Genomic DNA, 21,125 nt, shown 5'->3' on the forward strand with positions numbered 1-21,125 from the left:
GGTGGTTACTGCAGTGGGTACAAATAACAGAGAGAATATTTATGTTGATTGGGAATGTGCAGAGAGAAGGCAGATTATAGTTCAGGCAGCTGTACGTTCCCTAAGAATAAGTGATTGTAGCTGCAGTGATGATGACCTGCATGGAGAAGACACAGAAATGAAGGAGAATTTGTTGACACCAAAGAAGTGCACTCTAGTGAAGGATAAAGAAGAAGCTACCTATGAGCTCCCATCACCACCATTTGTTTCTGTACTGCTATTACAGTGCTTTTTACGCCTTTGGAAGTGCAGCAGTGTACTATTAACTCCAGTTAGTGAATTCACAACCAGATAGCATGGGAGAAAGGAGACAACATGGAGAAGACATTTCTTCTTCTTAAAAGCAGGCTGAAAGTATCATATCCTGCATATGACCAGAAAAACTGCCCCAGCTCCCATTCCTCACTGCCATAACCAAACTGCTACTACATTACTGCCCCTTTCCGGTTTTTGAGGCACACTGCACATGGGCCAGTAAATAAAAACTTCACACATGTTTACAGCACGACCACATACCACAATAAGAATGACTAGATGGAAAAAGGTGACATGCCCAGGACCTCAATACTCTAGCAACTGGTTATCATTGAAGCCCAGCATCAAATCCTTCATCTTCCCCAAAGGGGATTCTAGAGAGCATCTACATCAGTCCACCCTCCTGAGGATTGGTTTTTACAGGACAGCATTGTACCAATCAACTTTACAATTGTTTTCCAACTTGAGAGCTAAGCAAAGCAATTCCAGCAGGCTTGGGCCCTAGAGGCCAATACCTGGTTCTTTATATGTGAGCCTAGATACAATTGACATTAACTGAAGAGCCACAAGAAAGGAGTATCAGAGTCAATATCTACTGCATTTTTTCAGAAAACAGAAAAGTGGGTTGAATAATGACTACACATGATGAATGATGTTTCGTCTGGTAATGTTAAATTAATGTCAGTGGCTATTAGAGCCGAGTGAATAATTTGTGACATGAAATGTATCCAATGAATTATGTCTCTTTCTCTTCATGGAATATCTATGAGCCAATCACTTTCTCCATTTCATTCATTATTTGAGATACTCCAAGAAACCTTTTGCAAATTTCATTGCTTTAAGTCTTTTGACATTTGAACTACCTTGCTCATTTGTGATTGTTCATGTAAGGCACATATGGTTTTATTTCTGACTGAGTGAACACAGCCCTTATAATCTGGATACAGATGGAAATAAATGGAGGAGAAAAAATGTATATGTATGCGCATATGTGAGTATGTATGCCCACAACTGTTTTTTATGAAATTTCATGTTTAACTCAAGATGAACACACCTGAAACAAGTTCAGTTCATAAATCCTGATCAACTGTTGACTGGTGAGTGTAATCATTGCTGTTAGTTTCTCATAAAATTCTCCAAATGACCGTCTAAAATGCTGCTTTATAGGCACATTCAGTCAACCAAGGCAACAATCCACAGCATTAGACTCTGTTTCCCCCTTCTTTTGTGGAGTAGCTTGCAATGAGGGATGGAAGAAGAGAAATAACTAGATCTAAAAGGACTACAAAGTGGAAAGTTAGTATTGAATTGAACTTAATTCCCTAACTTTGTTATACACGGTCATGTGTATATGTACCATATATTACACTGATCAACACCCTAGTATGAATCCAATAGCTTCAATAGAAACAGTCTGCACTGTCAACAAGATTCCTTAACAACAGAAGATGAACATCAATAGTATCTTCCCTCCTGCAGCAAAAAACTATTTAAGATAAAGTTAACCCATGCCAATGGTCTTCACCCTGTTTGGAGATCCCTGTGGCTTTTTAAAAGACATTCAAGTTCAATCACACATTTAATGCAACATATCCCATTTTATTTTCTTATATTTATAGCCCACCTTCCTTCCATCATTGAATTCAAGGTGGCATACATGTGGTTCCCAGGCAGTCACCTATCCTGGCACTGACTAGATGTGTACCTGCTAAGCTTCAGCAAAGTGATACCTTAGTATATATTCAAACCATATTGTGTAATTCCATGTAGACATAAATGTTTAGATATGGGGTTTGATCCAGACCTCTGTATGTGTCATGCCTGTGCACAGGTATTTCCCCTTATCCCTCGTCACATGTTCACAGCTGCATGTGCTACATACCACACTTAGGTCATTTCAGGGAATGGGGACCTCACAATCTAGCCCACCAACTTTATTCAGCCAAAAAATGCTTCAATATTCACAGAAAGAGGGAATTCCTAAAGCACTGATCTTTAGGAGAGCTATAAAATGTTTCATGAACTCCCCCCTCCAATGTATTATTATTTTTAGCCTTGTTTTCTAAAAACTTCCCAAACATACATATTATTTCCAGGTTTCTTATAAAAACACCTAGCTGATTTCACACACTACACTGGATTCGCATATAAATAGTCAAGAAAAATGAAAAATGAATGACACTGGTCTATTCAGTGAATAGCACAGGAGCCAGGATGTAAAGCAAAATGGAGGTAACAGGACAATATGCCACCTAGAAATTTCACAGAGGTAAAATATACGTCCTGATAAATGTGTTCAACAATTCTTTATTTCTCTTGAGCTTACCTTGCATTGGCAGGGTGAGCTGTTGTCAGATTAACTAGAGCAGTAGCAGCAGCTTCCTTTACCTCTTCATTGTCGCTGCTTAGCAACTGAACTAGCTGGGGAATTCCTTTGGATAAATAATAATAATTGTATGTATGCGGTCTCAAATTAGCCATGGCAAAACTGCAGATTGGTAAATATGTTCTTACGGATCATAAGTTCTACCTCCACCATAACTGATTTACCTAGAGTTCCAATGGTTTGTTTGCTAGTTAAATTCTCACACATAGCAGCAATTGCTTGAGAAGCAGCTATTTTAGTTCCATCATTATCGGTTCCCAAAAGAGTGACTAGACATTTTTCAACTTCTTGTTCATTCAGGATTTTTCTGTTTTCAGCTGCGCATAAAGAAGAAGAACAATAATAATAATCAGCAACATCAAATGTTAAATAGGAAGGGGAATGAAAGATCAAATTTTCATGCAGATTATGTCACTAGCAAATGTTTGTTTCCATTCAGCACAACATCAAAACACAGTGTATTAAAGTGCACTTATAAAGTGTCACGGCCTTAAGCTGCATACAGAACCTCACACTAACTTGGTTAAGTTTGCTGAAATATGGGAGTTTTTAAAGCAGGTCAAAAAGATCCATTTCACTTACCAGCAATAAGCACTTGAGCTAATAACAACCAATTATATTCCCTTTAAAAACAACAGCCCTGAATTTATGCAGAATCAGAACATGCATGTATCCTCACTAAGGGGTACTAATAGGAGCAATGTACATGAAAATTAAAGAAGTCAATTTTTTTAGTGGAGATGCTGTATATCTGACAGTTGCTGTATAAATCAAATTAGTGCATGGACTAGCTACCATAGGATGGTAGTTTAAAAAGTGCATTATGCCTTTTCACAGATTCATACACTCTTAATTCCTATCTAGACAAACAGGAAGAAGGCTCTGAATGCTCCCTGTTTCATCACTAGAGACAAAACACTGGGGTGAATGCTCCACAGTTTGACATCATTGCAATGCACATGTGGGTTTCACAGTGAGGACAAGACCACAGATCCCCCCATTTAGGGCCAGCTTGCAAGGGCCAGAGTGAAATGATTACACTCTGAATGTTGCAGCATAACAGTTTGCCTTTCCAGTATAAAATTAAGGTTTTATTGAATGCTGCAGCTCTGCACAAGGCAAAGGAGGAACAAGAAGTGGAAGTGTCCCCCTCACACACATAACATCATGCAGCTTATGAGAATTTATATAACCTAACTTATTCTTTTACCTTGATATGAGAAATATCCCCTGAATCTTAGGAGGTTTATCTTATAACCCTCGCCTCGTTTGGTTAGCTTTCAACAGCCATACAAAATTAGTGCAGTAAAGGGGCAGACAAATATACTCCAATAAATATTATACTATGTGCCTCATAAAGCTGCCCAAAGCAAGAAAGCCCTTGCTGGCAGAGTTTTGTATATCTGAGCTGCTCCCTTTCATGTTTATTCAAAGGAATACTTAAGCACTTACATAACCTTAAGCAGACAGCCGATCTGCTAAGTCCTATTGACAAGTAGCTAAAAGGATCAAGGCTTAGATTTAATTTTATACTTGTTCTATTTTGGAAACGGAGAAATGTCACCTAAAAGAGGTTTTATACCAAAAAATGAACCTTTCCTTCAGCTTAAATATATTTACTTTATATAGTGTGTTTAATAATAAAAGTTAAGGAAGTTCAACAGATTATTAAGCAGTCTGGTTACTTTTTAAAAAGTCCAAAATGTACATATTTATATTTGATTAACGGTTCAGAACATTCATAGCAAAAGCTAGACTAGAAATAAAAGGCATTAGAAATCTAGCTGCTCCACTTTCTCAATTTTGCACCTTAAAAGGTGCACCCTTTCATATGCTGTTTGGTGGAGATGTTTTGTGTTCGTGTTTTTTTGCTTGTTTGCTTTTATTTTACGGGATTCAATAGGTTCTGGGAGAATTCTCAACAAAAGCAGACACAAGTTTTGCCACATCACTGACATGTAACTGCAAACACTCTAGAGATGGCATTAATTGGGATTACAAATTGGCTTGACACATAATGGACTTTGCCTCCGGCTTGATCCTTGCCAAACTTGTGTGTAATCCCTGGTAATGGTCTCTTGGGGGGGGGCATATCTCCATACTTCAGTCACTTGTTTTTGAGAAAGTGAGTTCGATGTCCCTTAGTACCTGGAACAAAAGTGTTTATTATTCTGACTATTTCCTAAAAAGCAGGTACAATCTTATTTTAATAATAATAATAATAATAATAATAAACCACACATTAGGTATAAAACATATTTAAATTCTGCATAAAGGGAAATAATGTTTGCTTTAATTGTTGAAAGAGAAAATGAAAACTATCAGAAAGACTAGAAATGCATTTCATATCCTATTACACTGGCAGTGCAGCATTGGTTCTACTGATGTAGGTTACTAGAGAATAAGTCCCACTGAACATGGGGCATACATCAACATCAGTAGGAATGGACTCCACACCTCTTAATAATGGAATCCTGTTGGAAGGACAAATTAATACCTTCCAACATTTCATAAATGAAAGTAGGCATCTTCTCTAATACCCCAGTTTTCATACCATAGACCAATGTCTGAGGGCTCCCATTGCCACCTTTGCATACTTCTGAAAGCTACACTTTATCTGTTGCTGTTCATTAACTGTGTAATACTTGCCCTCTGCTAGGGATGTGGGAGAAATTTGATTCAGTTCACATCTAAAGGCGAACCAACCTACTTTGCACTTTCCAAAACAAAAACTGAAACATACCAGTCCTTCTGTAGTTGCACTTCTCTGAGTTTTGTGTTGCAGTTCTCCAGCCAATGAATATGTTCAAAAATTCTATTGGTGTAATGTTTCCATAAAAACAATTTCACTGGTGAAAATAACCTTTAAAATGCTCTGTGCTAGGGGAACTATGTATATTTTTTGTATATACATATATAATACATGTATAATGAATATACAGATATGTATAGTGTATAGCAAGGACGCAGGTGGCGCTGTGGGTTAAAGCCTCAGTGCCTAGGACTTGCCGATCGAAAGGTCGGCGGTTCGAATCCCTGCGGCGGGGTGCGCTCCCACTGCTCGGTCCCAGCGCCTGCCAACCTAGCAGTTCGAAAGCACCTCCGGGTGCAAGTAGATAAATAGGGACCGCTTACCAGCGGGAAGGTAAACGGCGTTTCCGTGTGCGGCTCTGGCTCGCCAGAGCAGCGATGTCACGCTGGCCACGTGACCCAGAAGTGTCTCCGGACAGCGCTGGCCCCCGGCCTCTTGAGTGAGATGGGCGCACAACCCCAGAGTCTGTCAAGACTGGCCCGTATGGGCAGGGGTACCTTTACCTTTACCTATAGTGTATAGCAACTGTGAAAAGGGCAAATGTTATGCAAAGGATCAGGACAAAAGCTAACCAGAACAAAACTCCCAATGTCGTAATTCTTTTATGTAAATCTACTGTGCAAAAACATGTGACATACTGTGTACAGTTCTGGCTGCAACAACTCAGTTGCACCCATGCTAGTTTGTTGCAGACTAGGCAAAAAAAAAGTTTTATACTTAAGACTACATTTATTTCATTCATAAAGAAAAGCTGCAAGAAGTTACATAGAGTTATATCCAGAGATACAGTGTAATAGGTAGTTGTTCTTGACAGAAATATATTACAGTGGCACCTCGGGTTAAGTACTTAATTCGTTCCGGAGGTCCGTACTTAACCTGAAACTGTTCTTAACCTGAAGCACCACTTTAGCTAATGGGGCCTCCTGTTGCCGCGCCACCGGAGCCCAATTTCTGTTCTTATTCTGAAGCAAAGTTATTAACCTGAAGCACTATTTCTGGGTTAGCGGAGTCTGTAACCTGAAGCATATGTAACCTGAAGCATATGTAATCCGAGGTACCACTGTACAGCCTATTGTGCAGCTCCTCTTATTTTTTAACAATGTCTGTGGGGTACAGCAAAGCAAAAGAAGACCAAGGAAGAAAGGCAGGAAATATATTTTCTTTTCCAAATGAATTTGAGAGCAGGGATATAATTATATATTGAAAGTAGAGTCTAATAAATTGGGGGGGAGGACTTACTGATTTATCTATTATATTATGTATTATCATAATTTGAATAATTATTATTCATGTTATTTATATCCTGATTCAGCTGTCAAGCAGCTTATGTGATAAAGAACAAACAGGCTGCAACCTGTTTAAGAGTGAGTAAGTGCGGGTGGCGCTGTGGGTTAAACCACAGTGCCAAGGGCTTGCCGATCAGAAGATCGGCGGTTCGAATCCCCACGATGGGGTGAGCTCCTGTTGCTCAGTCCCTGTTATTTTCATAAAATGTATATATCTCTTGATTATTTTTTTTAAACCCTCAAAGTGGTTTACAAAAAGATAAAACAAGAAAAATTTACAGCTATACTTTAAAACATCTAAAAGTTAAATTACTTCAAGTTTCTAAGCATCTGAGTAGGCTTTAACCTGCCAAACTGGGAGACTATGGAAAAATACATAAAATATTAGAAAGCAATTATCTAGCAAGAAATAAGGGACTTTTCTGCGTTAGAAAATGTGTGAGACAAACGTACATAAATTAAAGTAATATTGCCAGAAATTCTAGAAGTAACTAATCACCCAGATATGGTGGAAACAAGAAGCATCTAAATCTGCCGCATTTTACGTCACCAGAACCCCTTGAGGGATTCAGAACAATAAGAAGTACATTATTATTTATATTACTACATTGTGTCATATGGCACTGCAGTCCTTCAATTTCAGCTTTGCAAATCACTATACAGATGCTACTCTGAGACATAAACAGCACTGTCATGCTGAGACCAAGCTATGAGCGTTCAGCCTGCTTGTTTCAAAATTCCATAATGAATTCAAAAGCAGCAAACTGTTTATATAAATAAATAATTACAGAATGAATAATTATAAAAAGATAGATGAAGTGGCTAATCCACTGGGGACATTAATCTATATGTCATTTTGAAGGCTGCTATGCAAGAAAAGCGTCTGCTCCCTAGCAGCCCAAGAGGGGAAATTCTAAGAATATGAGATGGAATTATTCCTGAGAATGAAAAATATTTGCCAAGTTGGGGGGGGGGACGGGACGACCCTTGAGATTACAGTTGTTTAATTAAATAAATAAAAACAGGACTGAGACAAAAAATCTTTTGTGAGGTATTTTCCGTACACACACGATGCATTTGATAGTGAATGGAGGGGTAAAATGTGACAGCAGTGCGGCATTTCATATTTCCATGAAAGATGTAGGGGGAAAAGGCTATGAAACAAGGCTCAAAGGCCTGGTCTTGGCTATACTTGGCTGTAATTCTATACTAGTCTACTCAAAAGTAATGTGCATTTGAATAGACAAGCAGAGCAGTTATACTGCAAGATGCAATCCTATACTGTACACACTTTCCTGGGAGTTAGCCCCACTGGGACTTCCATGCTAATTTCCATAGGATAAAGCTGCATATTGCACATACAAAAAAAAAGGAGCATTATTCAGTTTATTATTATATACCTCATAATAAACAGAGATATAGTTGCTCCTAAGAAATAATCATAGTGGGTCAATGACGAAAGGGAGATGGAATGTGCCCACCCACCAGTCCTAAATAAAACTTCAAGCCAAGTAGCTGAACTAATTAGCAATATCTGTGTCAAATAATTACAGTTAGTGAGAACTAGAAGGAATCTTATTACAAGGCAGGACATCCCCCATCAACATGGTCCATGTTCAATCATAAAAATATATGCCACAAATATGCTCTAAGACTTTCCATAAGAAATATGTATTTTAGAAATGACATACGGTCATAAGCTGCTTTAGCAATAGCCTTTGCCGCATTCTTCTGAAAATCAGTGAGAGTGGAAACTTCAGTGAAGGCAAGTAGTTTTCTGAGGCCCCCTGTCTCCTGAATCAATTGCATAGTATCCACATCCTCAAGACAATTTGCCACCACTCCGAGAGCTTCTACATGTAAATCATTAAATTCCTAAAAGTTAAACAGATACAAACATTAAATGTAAATCACTTTGAGGGTTTTTTTTTACAATCAAGTGGTATATAAATTTCATTAAATGAATAAAGAAATAGTTTGCAAAATGCTATGTGTTTAATGTAATGCCTGATCACATTTATATTTTAGCACAAAATGTGTCAGTCATTGGAATTTTCTTTAAAAATTTGTTCATAGTTTCCATAATTCTATATAAATACACTGCCCAACTGAACAAAATGCCTTGTTGCAATCTATTTAAATTAAGCCCTAACACAAGCTTTTTGTCTGAGGCCTATTCATATGTGCCAAAGAATTTGCAGGAAATAACTTACATGTGTTGAATACTTATTGCACACAACCTGAGTGGGTGTGGAGGCATTCCTCGTGCAACGGGCATGCAGCACATGGTGGAAAGGGATTGAAAAAGCTGCTATCATCCTCTTTAGGACAATTAAAAGACAAGCAAAATTATTCAGTTGACACCAATAGAATCTGAATACTTCTCTGCAGAAATACTGACATTTTAAAATTTCCAATTGATATACAAGTAATTAAGCCTTGTGATTTCTCATTGAGACAAATAAATGATGTATATCTTATCACAGAAACGGAAGGTTCTTACAAACCCAATCCCTGGTTAGCATTGGTATACTTTGAAACTAAACATTATTCTAGACACCAAATCTTTAGTAACATCAAATAAAATACTAGTGCAATAAGTATTCAACACATGCAAGTTATTTGTCCTGATCCCTGCCCCTGGGGGATGCATCTGCCACTTCGGATTGCATGCACTGTGCTGGGTAGTTGGTGGTTTTGGCTATATATTCAGCCAAATAAATGATTAACTCTGCCTTTGATGACAATGCCCAAAGCTAGTCATCTGTTTTGGACTGTTCACAACCACACATTCACTAGTAACCAGCACTGTCCACCCAGTCAATGGGGCTACCCTCTCTTTGGATTGAGGCCATTAAAAAATAGTTTACAGTTCCATGCAATTATTAAGAATGAAGTAAGGATTTTCAGTACATGTTTTGCGTGAAGGAAGTTGCATTTTATTTACCGTACAGATTGTTAAAGTTCAGTTTAGAGTTGACCATATGTTTCTAGTAACGTTTAAATACTTAACTGAAAAATCAATTACCCAGTAGATCCATCAGTTAAAAACAATTTGTTCTACTAAAAGTTTAACTAGCAAGATATTTAAATTAATAATATTATAAGATGATACGTACAATGGCACATGTATGCATTATCTAAGCCAAATAATGCTTTCCCCCCTCTATTACAACTGTGAGTTTATTCAGATTGAGTAACAATTAATGGCCTACAATTAATATGACTAACTGATTAAGATTTCTTCAAGCAAATGACAGCTCTATATTTAAGTAAAAGGTACCTTAGTTTCAAGTATCTTGAAAAGATGGTCTAGTCCTTGATGTTCTCTTAGCATAACTCTGGTTTCTCTATCAATGGAAATAGTACCTAAGGTTTTGAGAGCTAACAACTGAATAATTGGATAGTCAGACTTCAAAAGATCCAATAAAGGAGGAATCACATTTAGTTCACGAACTGCAGCACGACTCTGAAAATCCTGTAGTTAAGTACCAAACAGAAATGGTTAGATGGAAAAACACAGTAATGTATAATGTTGTGGTTTTGCAAGACGATTATCACAAATGCAATTAAATTATTTGTTATTTTGAAGCTGACAATTGTTAGGCTCTGAATATCACAAATTACGCATTACACAGAACAATACTCAGCAATCCTAGTTTGCAGGGCTTCTTTTCAGCCGGAACTCACTGGAACTCAGTTCCAGCACCTCTCATGCAGGTTCTGGCACCTCTCAGGTAGGTGCCATTGCCATTCTAAGAGAATGAGAATGGAGAGTTCTGGCACCTCTTTTTCTTGAAAAAGAGCACTAGTTTGTATATAATTTAAAGCATATTGCTTTCACGCCACATTTCAAAGTACTTTTCAAGAAGAAACTGACCTTAAAAATTTCTAGTGCATATGACTTTTACAAAAAGGATCACTCAAATTCAGTATGATAATTTTATCTGCGTGAGAAGGTCTTTGCACATTCACTGCTATTTTATTACTTCTTAAATAACTGAATATTAAAAACTTTCTTGCAAAATATTCCAACCTTTTCTAGTAATAAAACCTTCCAAAAGAACGACTGCGTCCTAGGCAGTATAAAAATGGTATATAAAAAAAAAGTTTTAAGTTTTTTTTAAAAAATAGCAGTTTATGCATGTTTCTGTGCAATTTCTATTATCAATCTAAGCAAGCACCAGGTGCAGTTGTCCAGATATATCTTACAACAAAGACAGCTAGATAGCAAAAGAAGGGAAACAGCAAAATGTGATTCAGAATAAAGACATGCTCTGATGCCCTAGAAAAGATTGAGCTGTGAATTGAATTCATTACCGAGTTGATTTACTTATAGCCCGATCCACAACACAGTTAAATTTGAGTGCTTGAACTTAAGCCAATTTGGTACCACTGAAGTCAATGGAACTAAATCCGCTTAAATCCTCGTGTTTCAGCTTCACTGGATTGTGGATCAAGCAATTAGACTCTGAAAAGAACTCCCATACACAAATGCACCATTCTTTTGCTAACCAGCATATGGTGACATTAACACTTGATTGTGAAAGTAACCAATTACAATAACCTTCCTTTCCTTATGAAAAGAAGCTGTCAAAAGCATTTACCAAGAGTTAAGAAGATGTGCAAAATCATGGTGTGTTATGCAAGAATAAGCCAGAACCCATTTCTGATTCCCTCCCTCTCCCCCAAAGACAGACATTTTTCACAACCCTCTCTGGAAGGGTCAAACCATTTTTTCCACACAATGAAGAGACAATGGATTTTATGCATTCTAGTCTTAAAAAATGATTTCCTTTATATGCATGCAAATGCAGTTTGTTCCAATTCATCCTAAACACATTTAATTGGAAGCACATTCCACTGAAATCAATAGGACTTGCCATCAAGTAAATCAACCCAGAGCAAGAGAGATCCACAGAGTATTGTTCAGGGATCTCATCTCCTACCCCTCCTCACCCCCATGTCAATTACAAAAGGGTATTTAGGAGTGTAAAACTCCTGCAAACAGAACCTGGATCTCCATTAATAGTGACAGTACTAATCATCCCTTAGGCAGGGATGGAGAAGTGGATGTCAGACTCCTTTATACCTCTTCTGCCTAACATGTGATCAGCATTGATAGAGATGACGGTGTTGATCATCTAATGGGGGCACTTTAGAGGGAGTTCCCCAAGTTCAACAGTAGGTAGACAGTGAATTCCTAGTTTATGGGATATGAGGAAGATGTATTGGAACGGGCTATTGGGAAAAACTGGTGTAAATTTAAAGATAACCATACGCCAACCAATAATTAACTTTGATGTACAAAATGAAGATAAGCATCACTTTATAATTAAACAATATATTCCTTCATACTTAAAACAGTGAAAAATAATCACCTGTACCATGTTATAGATGCATTCAACACAATTCTTCTTAACATCAGGATCAGGACTTCCTAGCAGGCTGATAAGCGGCTCTAGTCCACCTTGTTCAAATATTTGCACTTTACTGTTGTATTCTGCTGCCATGTGTACCAGACAAAGGCTGGCAAACTCATGGGTGACTACATCTTCTATGGCATAAAAATGAAATAGTGCAATTAGCCATTAACTAGCATAGTAAATACTCTCATTTGTTGATGGTTAGCAAAATGTTATTAGAAACTATATGTAAACAGAAGCTCTTAATCCACTCTCATCTCATTTTGCTATACACTTTTAAAAGAAAAATCCAAACCACAGTCCTTCAAAAAATATTAAATGACAGAAGCAAACAAAAATATGCACAAAGGAGCACTACAAATTACCTTCCGGTGCCAGGCGAGCTATAAATGCACTTGTAACATCTAGCTGTCTTAATGATTTTTTCACATCATCTACAATGAAGCAAATGCAGATATGAAGCAATATATTTAGTCAATATATTGAAGGAATACAGTGTGCAATTAGAACTGGCGATGTAATCTTAATATTACAGTTATATTAAGTTCTACTAGGTAGTAGAAAATATATGGCTGCTGTATGAGTAACATCAAGGTAGACTGTACTTTGCTGGGAGTTGACAGGGAAATATATTAGGGGAAATTAGAAAACCAAAAAGCAAGCAATTTCCAAAAGAGATCTTTATATCCTTTTGTGCCAAACAACATCAGATACACAATAACAGTCAATTGAAGAATGAAAGAAAATGACAAACACTCCCACTCACTACTTTTGGCAACAATTTTGCAAAAGCTTTCATTCTAAACCTCTTTAAAACAGTTTTTGAAAGTGCTGATCAATTTATTTTCATATTTAAGAACAGTCATAGTCCTCCGTCCTCCCCCAGTAGATTTGGGTACATTTATCAAAGTTATATTGAAATGCAATGTTCTAGTTTCGGTGATGATTTCAAAATGTTTGAAAGACACAAGCAGACCTGGACATATTTGAAACCAGCAGCCTCATACCCAGTGTTGTTCAGGAATTCTAAGAAACCAAGACGTGTGAGCAGACCATTTGAATGGCAATGCCCATCAACTTGGGGGGGCCAGACCCCTCAAGCATTTAAGGGGGGCAAAGGGACCATGGCCCTTAGCAGTTGGCTCCTATGGTGCCACCTGACTTCCTAGCTCAGAATAAGTATGGGTTGTTGTGGACATGCTGTAGCTGAAATGGCTTGTAGTACCCTCCCCTGATCAGAACCCCTGGTCTGTAGGGTTTTTGTTTCAAGCCCCATAGTGTCTGATGCAGGATTACAAAAGCTTTGAAGCACACCTCTTTTAATAAAACAATGTGTGTCATTATTTGAGGTCAGGTCTGCACAACTGGTGACATGTCAAGTCAAATGCAGAAGTCAAACATAGCCCATCATTTGCATATTGCAACCTACCAGGTGCTTGACAACCACGCCTGCATTTGCAGTTGGATGGCTGAGTAACAAGCTGTTCAGTCCTCATCTATGCTGAATCTCCACCATCAAGTACTAGATTATTGTTCTCTGTATAGGCCCTTCTTCCTTGCCCGGAGACTTGGTGGATAGTGATGCTGCCTCCAGTATAGTTGTTGGGATTACTCCATCAGTGTGATGATATAGGAGCCCCAAGATTTCAGATGAATTATTCTACTGTCATTCTACTGGACTATTATGATTTCATCAGTTGCACTTAACTTATTTAATATTGCTAGCAAATATAATTGTGCATGATTCTCTTACTGTGAGAAGCCATCACCCCAACTACCATGGTGGCATTTCTGCGGACAATAGGGTCTTCATGTGTAACTAATTTAAATAAAGGTTCCAAGGCTCCAAGGTCAAGAAGAGTCAGCTTATTTTCTTCACCTAGAAAGCAAATAAGAACATAAGAGGAGCCTGCTGGGTCTGGCCACTGACCCACCTAGTTCAGCATCCTGATCTCACAGTAGCCAACCAGATGCCTATGGAAAGCCATAAGCAGGACTTGAGCACATGAGCACTCTCTCCTGCTGTGGTTTACAGCAAATGGTACTCAGGTACATACTGCCTCCAATTGTGGAGGCAGAAGATAGCTATTATGACTAGTAGCCTCTGATAGTTTATACCCATGAAATGGTCCCTATTGTCAGTGGTCTTTACTGTCAACACAAGATGAATAATAATATTAACAAGTGGGACCTGCAGCAGTAATGTTTCAACACAGAGTGCTGCTGATCACAATTCCAGCCACTATTCCCCCTCCCTCCCAGTTTTCACCACACGAGCCCCACCCAATCCATCTGAATAGTCAGCAGCATTCTGCAGCCAATCAGAATCCACAGTCCTCTTGTGGCTGTTTTGGGATCCCCCTTCCACAGGGTTTTTCTTTAAAATGTATTTCATACTTCAGCAAATTTTGGATCCCCGTAAGTCTTCTGATACTTTCTCCTGTCCCCCTTTTGTGAATGAATGGTGCCATTTTGGTTACATAAACAATGGCATCTACAATCTGAACCCCAATAATAGCATAACATTCCATTAACAGGGATGGACGAATCAATCTATTTCCAGTCCATGCACTTTTTGCATGTGCTTACTCATAAATCTGCTCTATCTTGATTCAGTGGAGTAGCACGGGTTACAAGCGCCCAGGGCAGGAAAGTATTGCACCCCTTAAGGCAAGTGTTGTGCCTCCATGTGGCGCTACTGCTATAGACTGAACTGTGGAGCCTCGGTGGGACATTCGTGTGCGCCTCTTTGGGCTCGGGCACTACCACCACCATGACACAAGTCTTGCCGTCCGCCCACCTTCCCCCCCAGCAAGGGACACTGTGCAGCTGAGATATGCAAGAGTCCATCCTCTCCCAGCTCCTCCTCGGTGTGCTGCTCAGGTGAGGTGGGCAGGTGGGGTGGGGAGCGCTTCTGGACAGAGTGGCAGCTGGAGCCGTGCCCATAAATTTTTTTCTGCACCAGGGCAATTGCCCAGCAGCTGCCCCCCCATGCTCCACCTCTGATCCAGTTTCCCCATTAATCTGTGAATTCTTTTTTTTTAATCCTCACAAATTTGTATTTCAGTACTACTTTAATACAAAGTCTTAAATGTATTTTTCTCTTAGAATGCATATTTCAAGATTCATTTTGATACATTTTTGAGCTGGGTTAGAACATTTAGGATGTCCAAAAGCAGGCAGATAACCCAAGTGCTGACTCTCTCATTAGCATGGGAGGTACAGATAAGTCAGTTCACATTAACGTGAATTCAAGTCAGAATTCACAAAGATCAAAATATTCAAATGCTTCTAATAATAGTACTGGAGTCCTAGAGCACAAGATCTTCACTATATCATTATAAAGCTTTATCCTCCCACTTCAGCTTTTCTATCTTAAATCAAAGGGACATGGGTAGATTCTGACACACCCATGTACATGTGTGATTCAACAACAACAAAAGGTAAATATATGTTGTCTAGTGCTGACTTTGCTTATGGCTGCTTTTGAAAGTGAAGTTGCTTTCTTCACCCCACACAGAAACTAATGGGAAGATATTCTAGCACCTCAAAAACAGGAATAATTCCTTTGATGTTACAACTGATTCAAACAGGATTTTACTGTTCTCTCTTGAGACTAAAACAACTCAGAGTATATGTGGTGCATAGCAAGAAAAAGTGTTGTGTTTAAAATCTTGCTGCAGCTGAAGAGCTAACACAGGAGGTAGAAAGCATCTCACTTGCAGGGTTTTGTCTCAGCCAATTTTAAAGAAACGTGTGTCAAAAGCAGATGTCTGGATCAGCTGTAAGTCTGATCTGGCTAAGAAATTCCCTCGTCTTCATCCTGTAGAGGCTGCTCATGAGTCATGACTAGAGATGGACAAAATCTCTCAGTTTTGTTTCACTCAGTTTCTTGTTTTTCCAATCACAATTTCAGTTCTCCACATTTCTACATCAGTTTGCAATTTTAAAAAGGGGTTCATGAAAATTCACCTGCTTTTTTAGTGCAAATTTATTCTAATATGTACATTTTGTATGCATTTTTATATATATAAATTTTGCAAGCAATTTCCCCTCATGTTTTCACTTAAATATGCATTTTCATCCACACTTTCTCATAATATACACATTTTTGTGCACATGTGGGTGAAGAAGTGCATTTCAAAATGTAGTGTGAATTTTGAAGGGTAGCTCTACTTTGGTTCACATATTGGTTTTGCAATCCAAACTGAAGCAAATTTCTATCTCATTTCTAGCCATGGCTCAGCTAATCAAGAGAGGAACCATATCACTGCACTCTGGATATACTTGGATATACTGGATATTCTTGCATATACTTGTGACTTAAGAAATATTATGTAGCAGCAGCAATAATTATTAATGAAAATCTTTTGGTACCAAGCAAATTTATTAATGAGAAGACAGACAAGACATGTGGTAAGATTTGATAACTGAAACATTAACCTTTTGATGCAAATTTATAGATAGCTTCACATGCTTTAGACAAAACTTCCTCTTCAGGAGAACTGAGCATCAGCACCACAGTTGCAGCTTTCTTGCTTTCAACTGATAAAGGATCAAACTAGAAAGCAACATTATAAGATTATCAGCAAATGTGAAACATACAGTTCTTCAAAGTCCATTCTGGAAATTTATCATCGATGATACATAAATTAAACACTGGATATAATCCGATATTTCAAATTAGAATAGAAAGTTACTAACTCAAAGGCTTCTTTCAGTGGCTTGCTTCTTAGTTGCTTGGTTAGCAAGTCAGCAATTTAGAAAAGAGCCAAAATCACAATGGGGTTTGCCTGCAAATACTTTGAGCAGAAACATGTTGTTTTTAAATGAATGAGAAACTTCATTGGTCCAATTCACATGCAACTGTAAACCTTAAGCCATGGCTTACAGTGAACAAGCAGAAGGATGGTGCTCATTTGGGCCCATCCCTCTTCTCCCTGTGCTATGAGGGAATAAACCAGAGCACTGACTTAGCATTATGCACAAATCAGCATTCATGGTTTGCTTCTATACAAGCAAATCAAAGGTGGAAGCCAAGGTTTGTTTTTGGCTTGCCACTTGTGGTTTGTTTGGAGCATTCAAACCATCAAAGGAGCAAGTGTGTGGTTTTTGGTTTTTTTTAAGGCTTTCCCTGGAAAAGAGTGACATGTCAACAAATGCATCAGAAACATACAAACTGAGTCAAAATTGTTTCCTCATCACTAATACAAGTTCCCTCTACAATAAAAATACTCCCCATTGTAATTTATACATACCGTAAATTCTGGCGTATAAGATGACTTTTTAACCCCGGAAAAGAGGTTAAAAAGTCGGGGGTCGTCTTATACGCTGGGTATCCGCCCCCTGATGCTGCGGCGGCTCCGCTCCACGCCGGGAGACAGCCACCCGGTGCAGAGCCTGCCCAATGCTGCTTCGGAAGCAGCAGCAGGGGCAGCTGGCTCGGCTCCGTGCCGGGCAGCTTTCTCCCAGCACGGAGCTGCCCAGCGTATTAGGCAACTGGGCTTATAATATGAACCCCTAAATTGCAGCTGCCAATTTGGGGGGTCGTCTAATATGCCCAGTTGCCTAATACGCCAGAATCTATGGTAGTTCACCATTAGCAATACCCAAAAAAACATTCATAAGCATCAAAATCCTTTAGGCTTTTTGTTGCTACTGAAAAACAAAAAAGTTGGATTCTTCTCAAACCTGGAAGTCCCCAGTCTTCATTTTGCCAAGTCTCCAAACTAATGAGTTTTCTTGATTTTCTTGTTTTATTTTTTTGTAGACCACTTTGAGGGGGTTTTCCTTTGTTTTGCAATCAAGCAATGTATAAATTTTATTAAATGAATGAATGAATGGCTGCTAAGACAAGGCTACGAGAATTCCATTTTGTGACACTAAGCTGCGTCATAGAAAGAGATATTTGAGGCATTCTTTTTGTTTCTTTAATTATCTGTAGCTATTCAGAACAGCCAGTAATAAAACATTTTCCTTTGTCATCAGAAAGCACATAACAAATTTTGTTTTGTAACATCACATTCCTAAAGATCCCAGACCACCTACTATAGAGAAGTTATACTGTATAAACAATTTTCCAAATTAATAAAACAATTTCAAAAGCACCAACAAGCATCAACCTCACCCAGCAAAGCATGCATTTTCACTGATAGCTCTTGGTTCTCTTTTGTCTTAGGGTTGAATAAAGTTCCATATTGATAACAATTAACTGTTGTGAGCTGATAAAACTCAAGTCACATTTCTATCAAGATCAAACAAAGCGTCCAGCCATATTGCCTCTTAACAGGAAGTTGCAGAAGTTCCTCTTGCTGCTCTGCATCTAGTTTCCAGGCTAGGATAGTCTCCAGACCAACCACAAGTCACAAACAAAGAACAAACCTTGGTTGTGGCTTGCGGCTAGTATGGAGAGAGTTAAACCATGAGCCCTGAATTGGACATCATGCTAAACCAAACCATGCCCTTATTTCAGTGTGTTGCAGCAACAAACAACTGGCAAGGAGCAAAGTGGCCAGGATCTTCTCCTTGAGAGCCAGCACACTCATATTTAGCTATGCTTTCCACCTCCCCAAAATTGGTTCCCCCAACTTCTAATTTTGTATCATGCTCTAGCCCTGGAGTGAGGAACCTTTTGCAGCTCAAAGACCACACTCCATTCCAAGGACTGCATACCAGCAGTGGGCATGACTAGAGGTAAAAATGGGCAGCACAATGGATGCAACTCTTACCTTTGTACAATAGTCTACATTCTAGCCATACAAACCATAGACCATTCTACACACACACACACTCACACACATCACTCTGTCCTCCATCCAGACAAACAAAAGACAATCTAACAGTTCCAATGACACATTTCAGCCTGGCAAAAGGACTCAAGGAAGAGTGCAGAGGAGGGCTGGCAAGGGATGTGACCTGTGAAGGTGGTGTGGTCTCAGAAGAGTCCTGAGGACTAGATAGAAAGGCCTGGAGGGCGTCATGTTTCCTAGTGAGTGAAAAGGACAGGATGTTGGAAACTGGCTATATAACGTATAAAATTTAGTGATCTTGAAAAGGAAAAAGCTGACAGTGTGGTGCCGAATGGGATACTGTGGGCTCTGGACAGACTTAAGGAGTACTTAGGTGAGATAACATTTATTGTTGATAGGCTATAATCACATATAAACAGGGTAGTGAAGAACCTATAGATATGACCAAAGCGTGTGAACTGAATATAGCGTCCACAGATAATTTTCAACATGAATTACACTTTTGTCACTCCTGTGTTCTTGCTCAACCAGCTCTCAAGGTCCTACACAAAAGGGTTTGGAAAAGTATGAATGGAGATCATTGTAAACTGCTTAATGAAGAACTCTGTTCAATGTGCAGGTGCAGTCGAAAAGCAAACAGGTTACTAGGGATACAAAAGGGGCGAAAAAGAAAGGGAGTATAAAACCATACAATTCAAATGAATCTGGAATTTGTACACAATGCTGGTTATGTCAGCTCAGAAAGAATATTGTTAAATGGAAGTAAGGATATCAAGAGTGACAGCTTAGATTATTGAAAGTCTTCTGAAGAACTGCTATCTGAAGCGAAGTAACATTAGCTTCAACACCAGTATAGAAAATAATGTAATGACACCAATATATATGCAGGACAGAATCTATTATTTTTTCTTTTTTATGATACAAACAAAATGGAAATGAGCTATACGTGGGGAAAGTAGCTAATTTATTTCCCTCACAGAATGCAACTGAACAGTCGCAGAATCTTTTGCATCAGGATGCGTCAATGCCATGGAGACTTTGTCTCGGGGTCATGGGTTCAAGCCCCACAATGGACAAAAGATCCCTGCATTGCAAGGGGTTGGACTAGATGACCCTCATGGTCCCTTCCAGCTCTACAATTCTGTGAATGAAATGAGCTGAATAACATTAAATGAAATCCACATCTGTATGGACTGTAGCAAGTACATTTTATCTTTAGTACATTTGTAGCTGCAACAGTGGCATGTAAGCAAACATTGGCCAGGTTCATAGGTAACACTAAACCAAGCTATGGCTTAGTATGAACAAGCAAGGATGCTGGTACACAAAGCAAAAACCTCAGCTGATTTGCTCCTCCTCCAGTCCTGCAACTGCACTATCCACAGTTTAACATTATGAGAACCTGGGCTCATCGTTTTCTTGCTCCAAACAAATCATGTTCTTGGCTTACCATTCACAGTTTGCCTGGAGCAAGACAAATCAGGTAACACTAAGCCAAACCATGCAGTGGTGGCGGCGGCAGAATTAGTGTAGGAGCAAAGGGCATGCAAGGCATCAGTACACTTCTTCATTCACTCTTAGCCTTGTCTTGGCTTAATGTTATATGGGAATGAGTCCAAAGAATCAGTATTAAATTTTTAGAGGATCCTACATGTGAGCTACTCCACCCTTTCCCCCCCTTTTTTCTTTTTTTGCTATGTGAAAAGGTAAAGTACATCACAAAAAATATAATTCAAAGACTTAATGTGTTAATATGGATGGCCCCTCAGTGCATAGAGCATATGCTTTCCATGCAAATGGTGACAGGTTCAATCCTTGGCACCTCCAGGCAAGACTGTGAAAGCCTCCTGTCTTTAATGCTAAAGAGCCTCTGCCAGTCACTGCAGATAGTACTGACCAAGACCAATAGTCTTGACTTGGGGTAAAGCAGCTCCCTGTGCCTTACAAAGGTTTATAGAAAGCAGCAGAGTATATTACCAGATAGCTTTCTGGGTTCTTGATTCTTCTACAATCCATGAGACTCTGATTGCCGTTGAATGGCTGTATGAATCTTAGGATTCGGACACCTGCCCTTTTCTTCCTATTAAACTTCCAGCGCCCTATGGCCAATGGCTAAACCAAAGTGGAGCCTGTTATGAATTTACTATATGCACTGGCAGATCCATACTGGCC

General features: G+C 38.9%; 2 protein-coding genes across 12 annotated transcripts in view; one reads left to right on the forward strand and one right to left on the reverse strand.

Moving 5' to 3' along the window:
- Positions 1-21,125, forward strand: part of PIP4K2A (phosphatidylinositol-5-phosphate 4-kinase type 2 alpha) — a 178,424-nt gene that overhangs the window by 49,915 nt on the left and 107,384 nt on the right. The gene's annotated exons all lie outside the window — the stretch shown is intronic.
- Positions 1-21,125, reverse strand: part of ARMC3 (armadillo repeat containing 3) — a 57,379-nt gene that overhangs the window by 22,830 nt on the left and 13,424 nt on the right. For 7 of the 9 annotated variants that reach the window (XM_079947842.1, XM_079947839.1, XM_079947837.1 and 4 more), the window contains 8 exons: positions 16,648-16,765; positions 13,958-14,083; positions 12,570-12,638; positions 12,160-12,335; positions 10,062-10,256; positions 8,470-8,653; positions 2,845-2,997; positions 2,621-2,726 (listed from right to left, as the gene is read on the reverse strand). In XM_079947842.1, the coding sequence (XP_079803968.1) occupies positions 2,621-2,726; positions 2,845-2,997; positions 8,470-8,653; positions 10,062-10,256; positions 12,160-12,335; positions 12,570-12,638; positions 13,958-14,083; positions 16,648-16,765 (1,127 nt within the window). The remainder of the gene's footprint in view (positions 1-2,620; positions 2,727-2,844; positions 2,998-8,469; positions 8,654-10,061; positions 10,257-12,159; positions 12,336-12,569; positions 12,639-13,957; positions 14,084-16,647; positions 16,766-21,125) is intronic. The other 2 variants (XM_079947840.1, XM_079947841.1) reach the window with 2 other exon arrangements.

Source organism: Podarcis cretensis, assembly GCF_951804945.1.
Source record: "Podarcis cretensis genome assembly, chromosome: 12".
Lineage (NCBI taxonomy): Eukaryota > Metazoa > Chordata > Lepidosauria > Squamata > Lacertidae > Podarcis > Podarcis cretensis.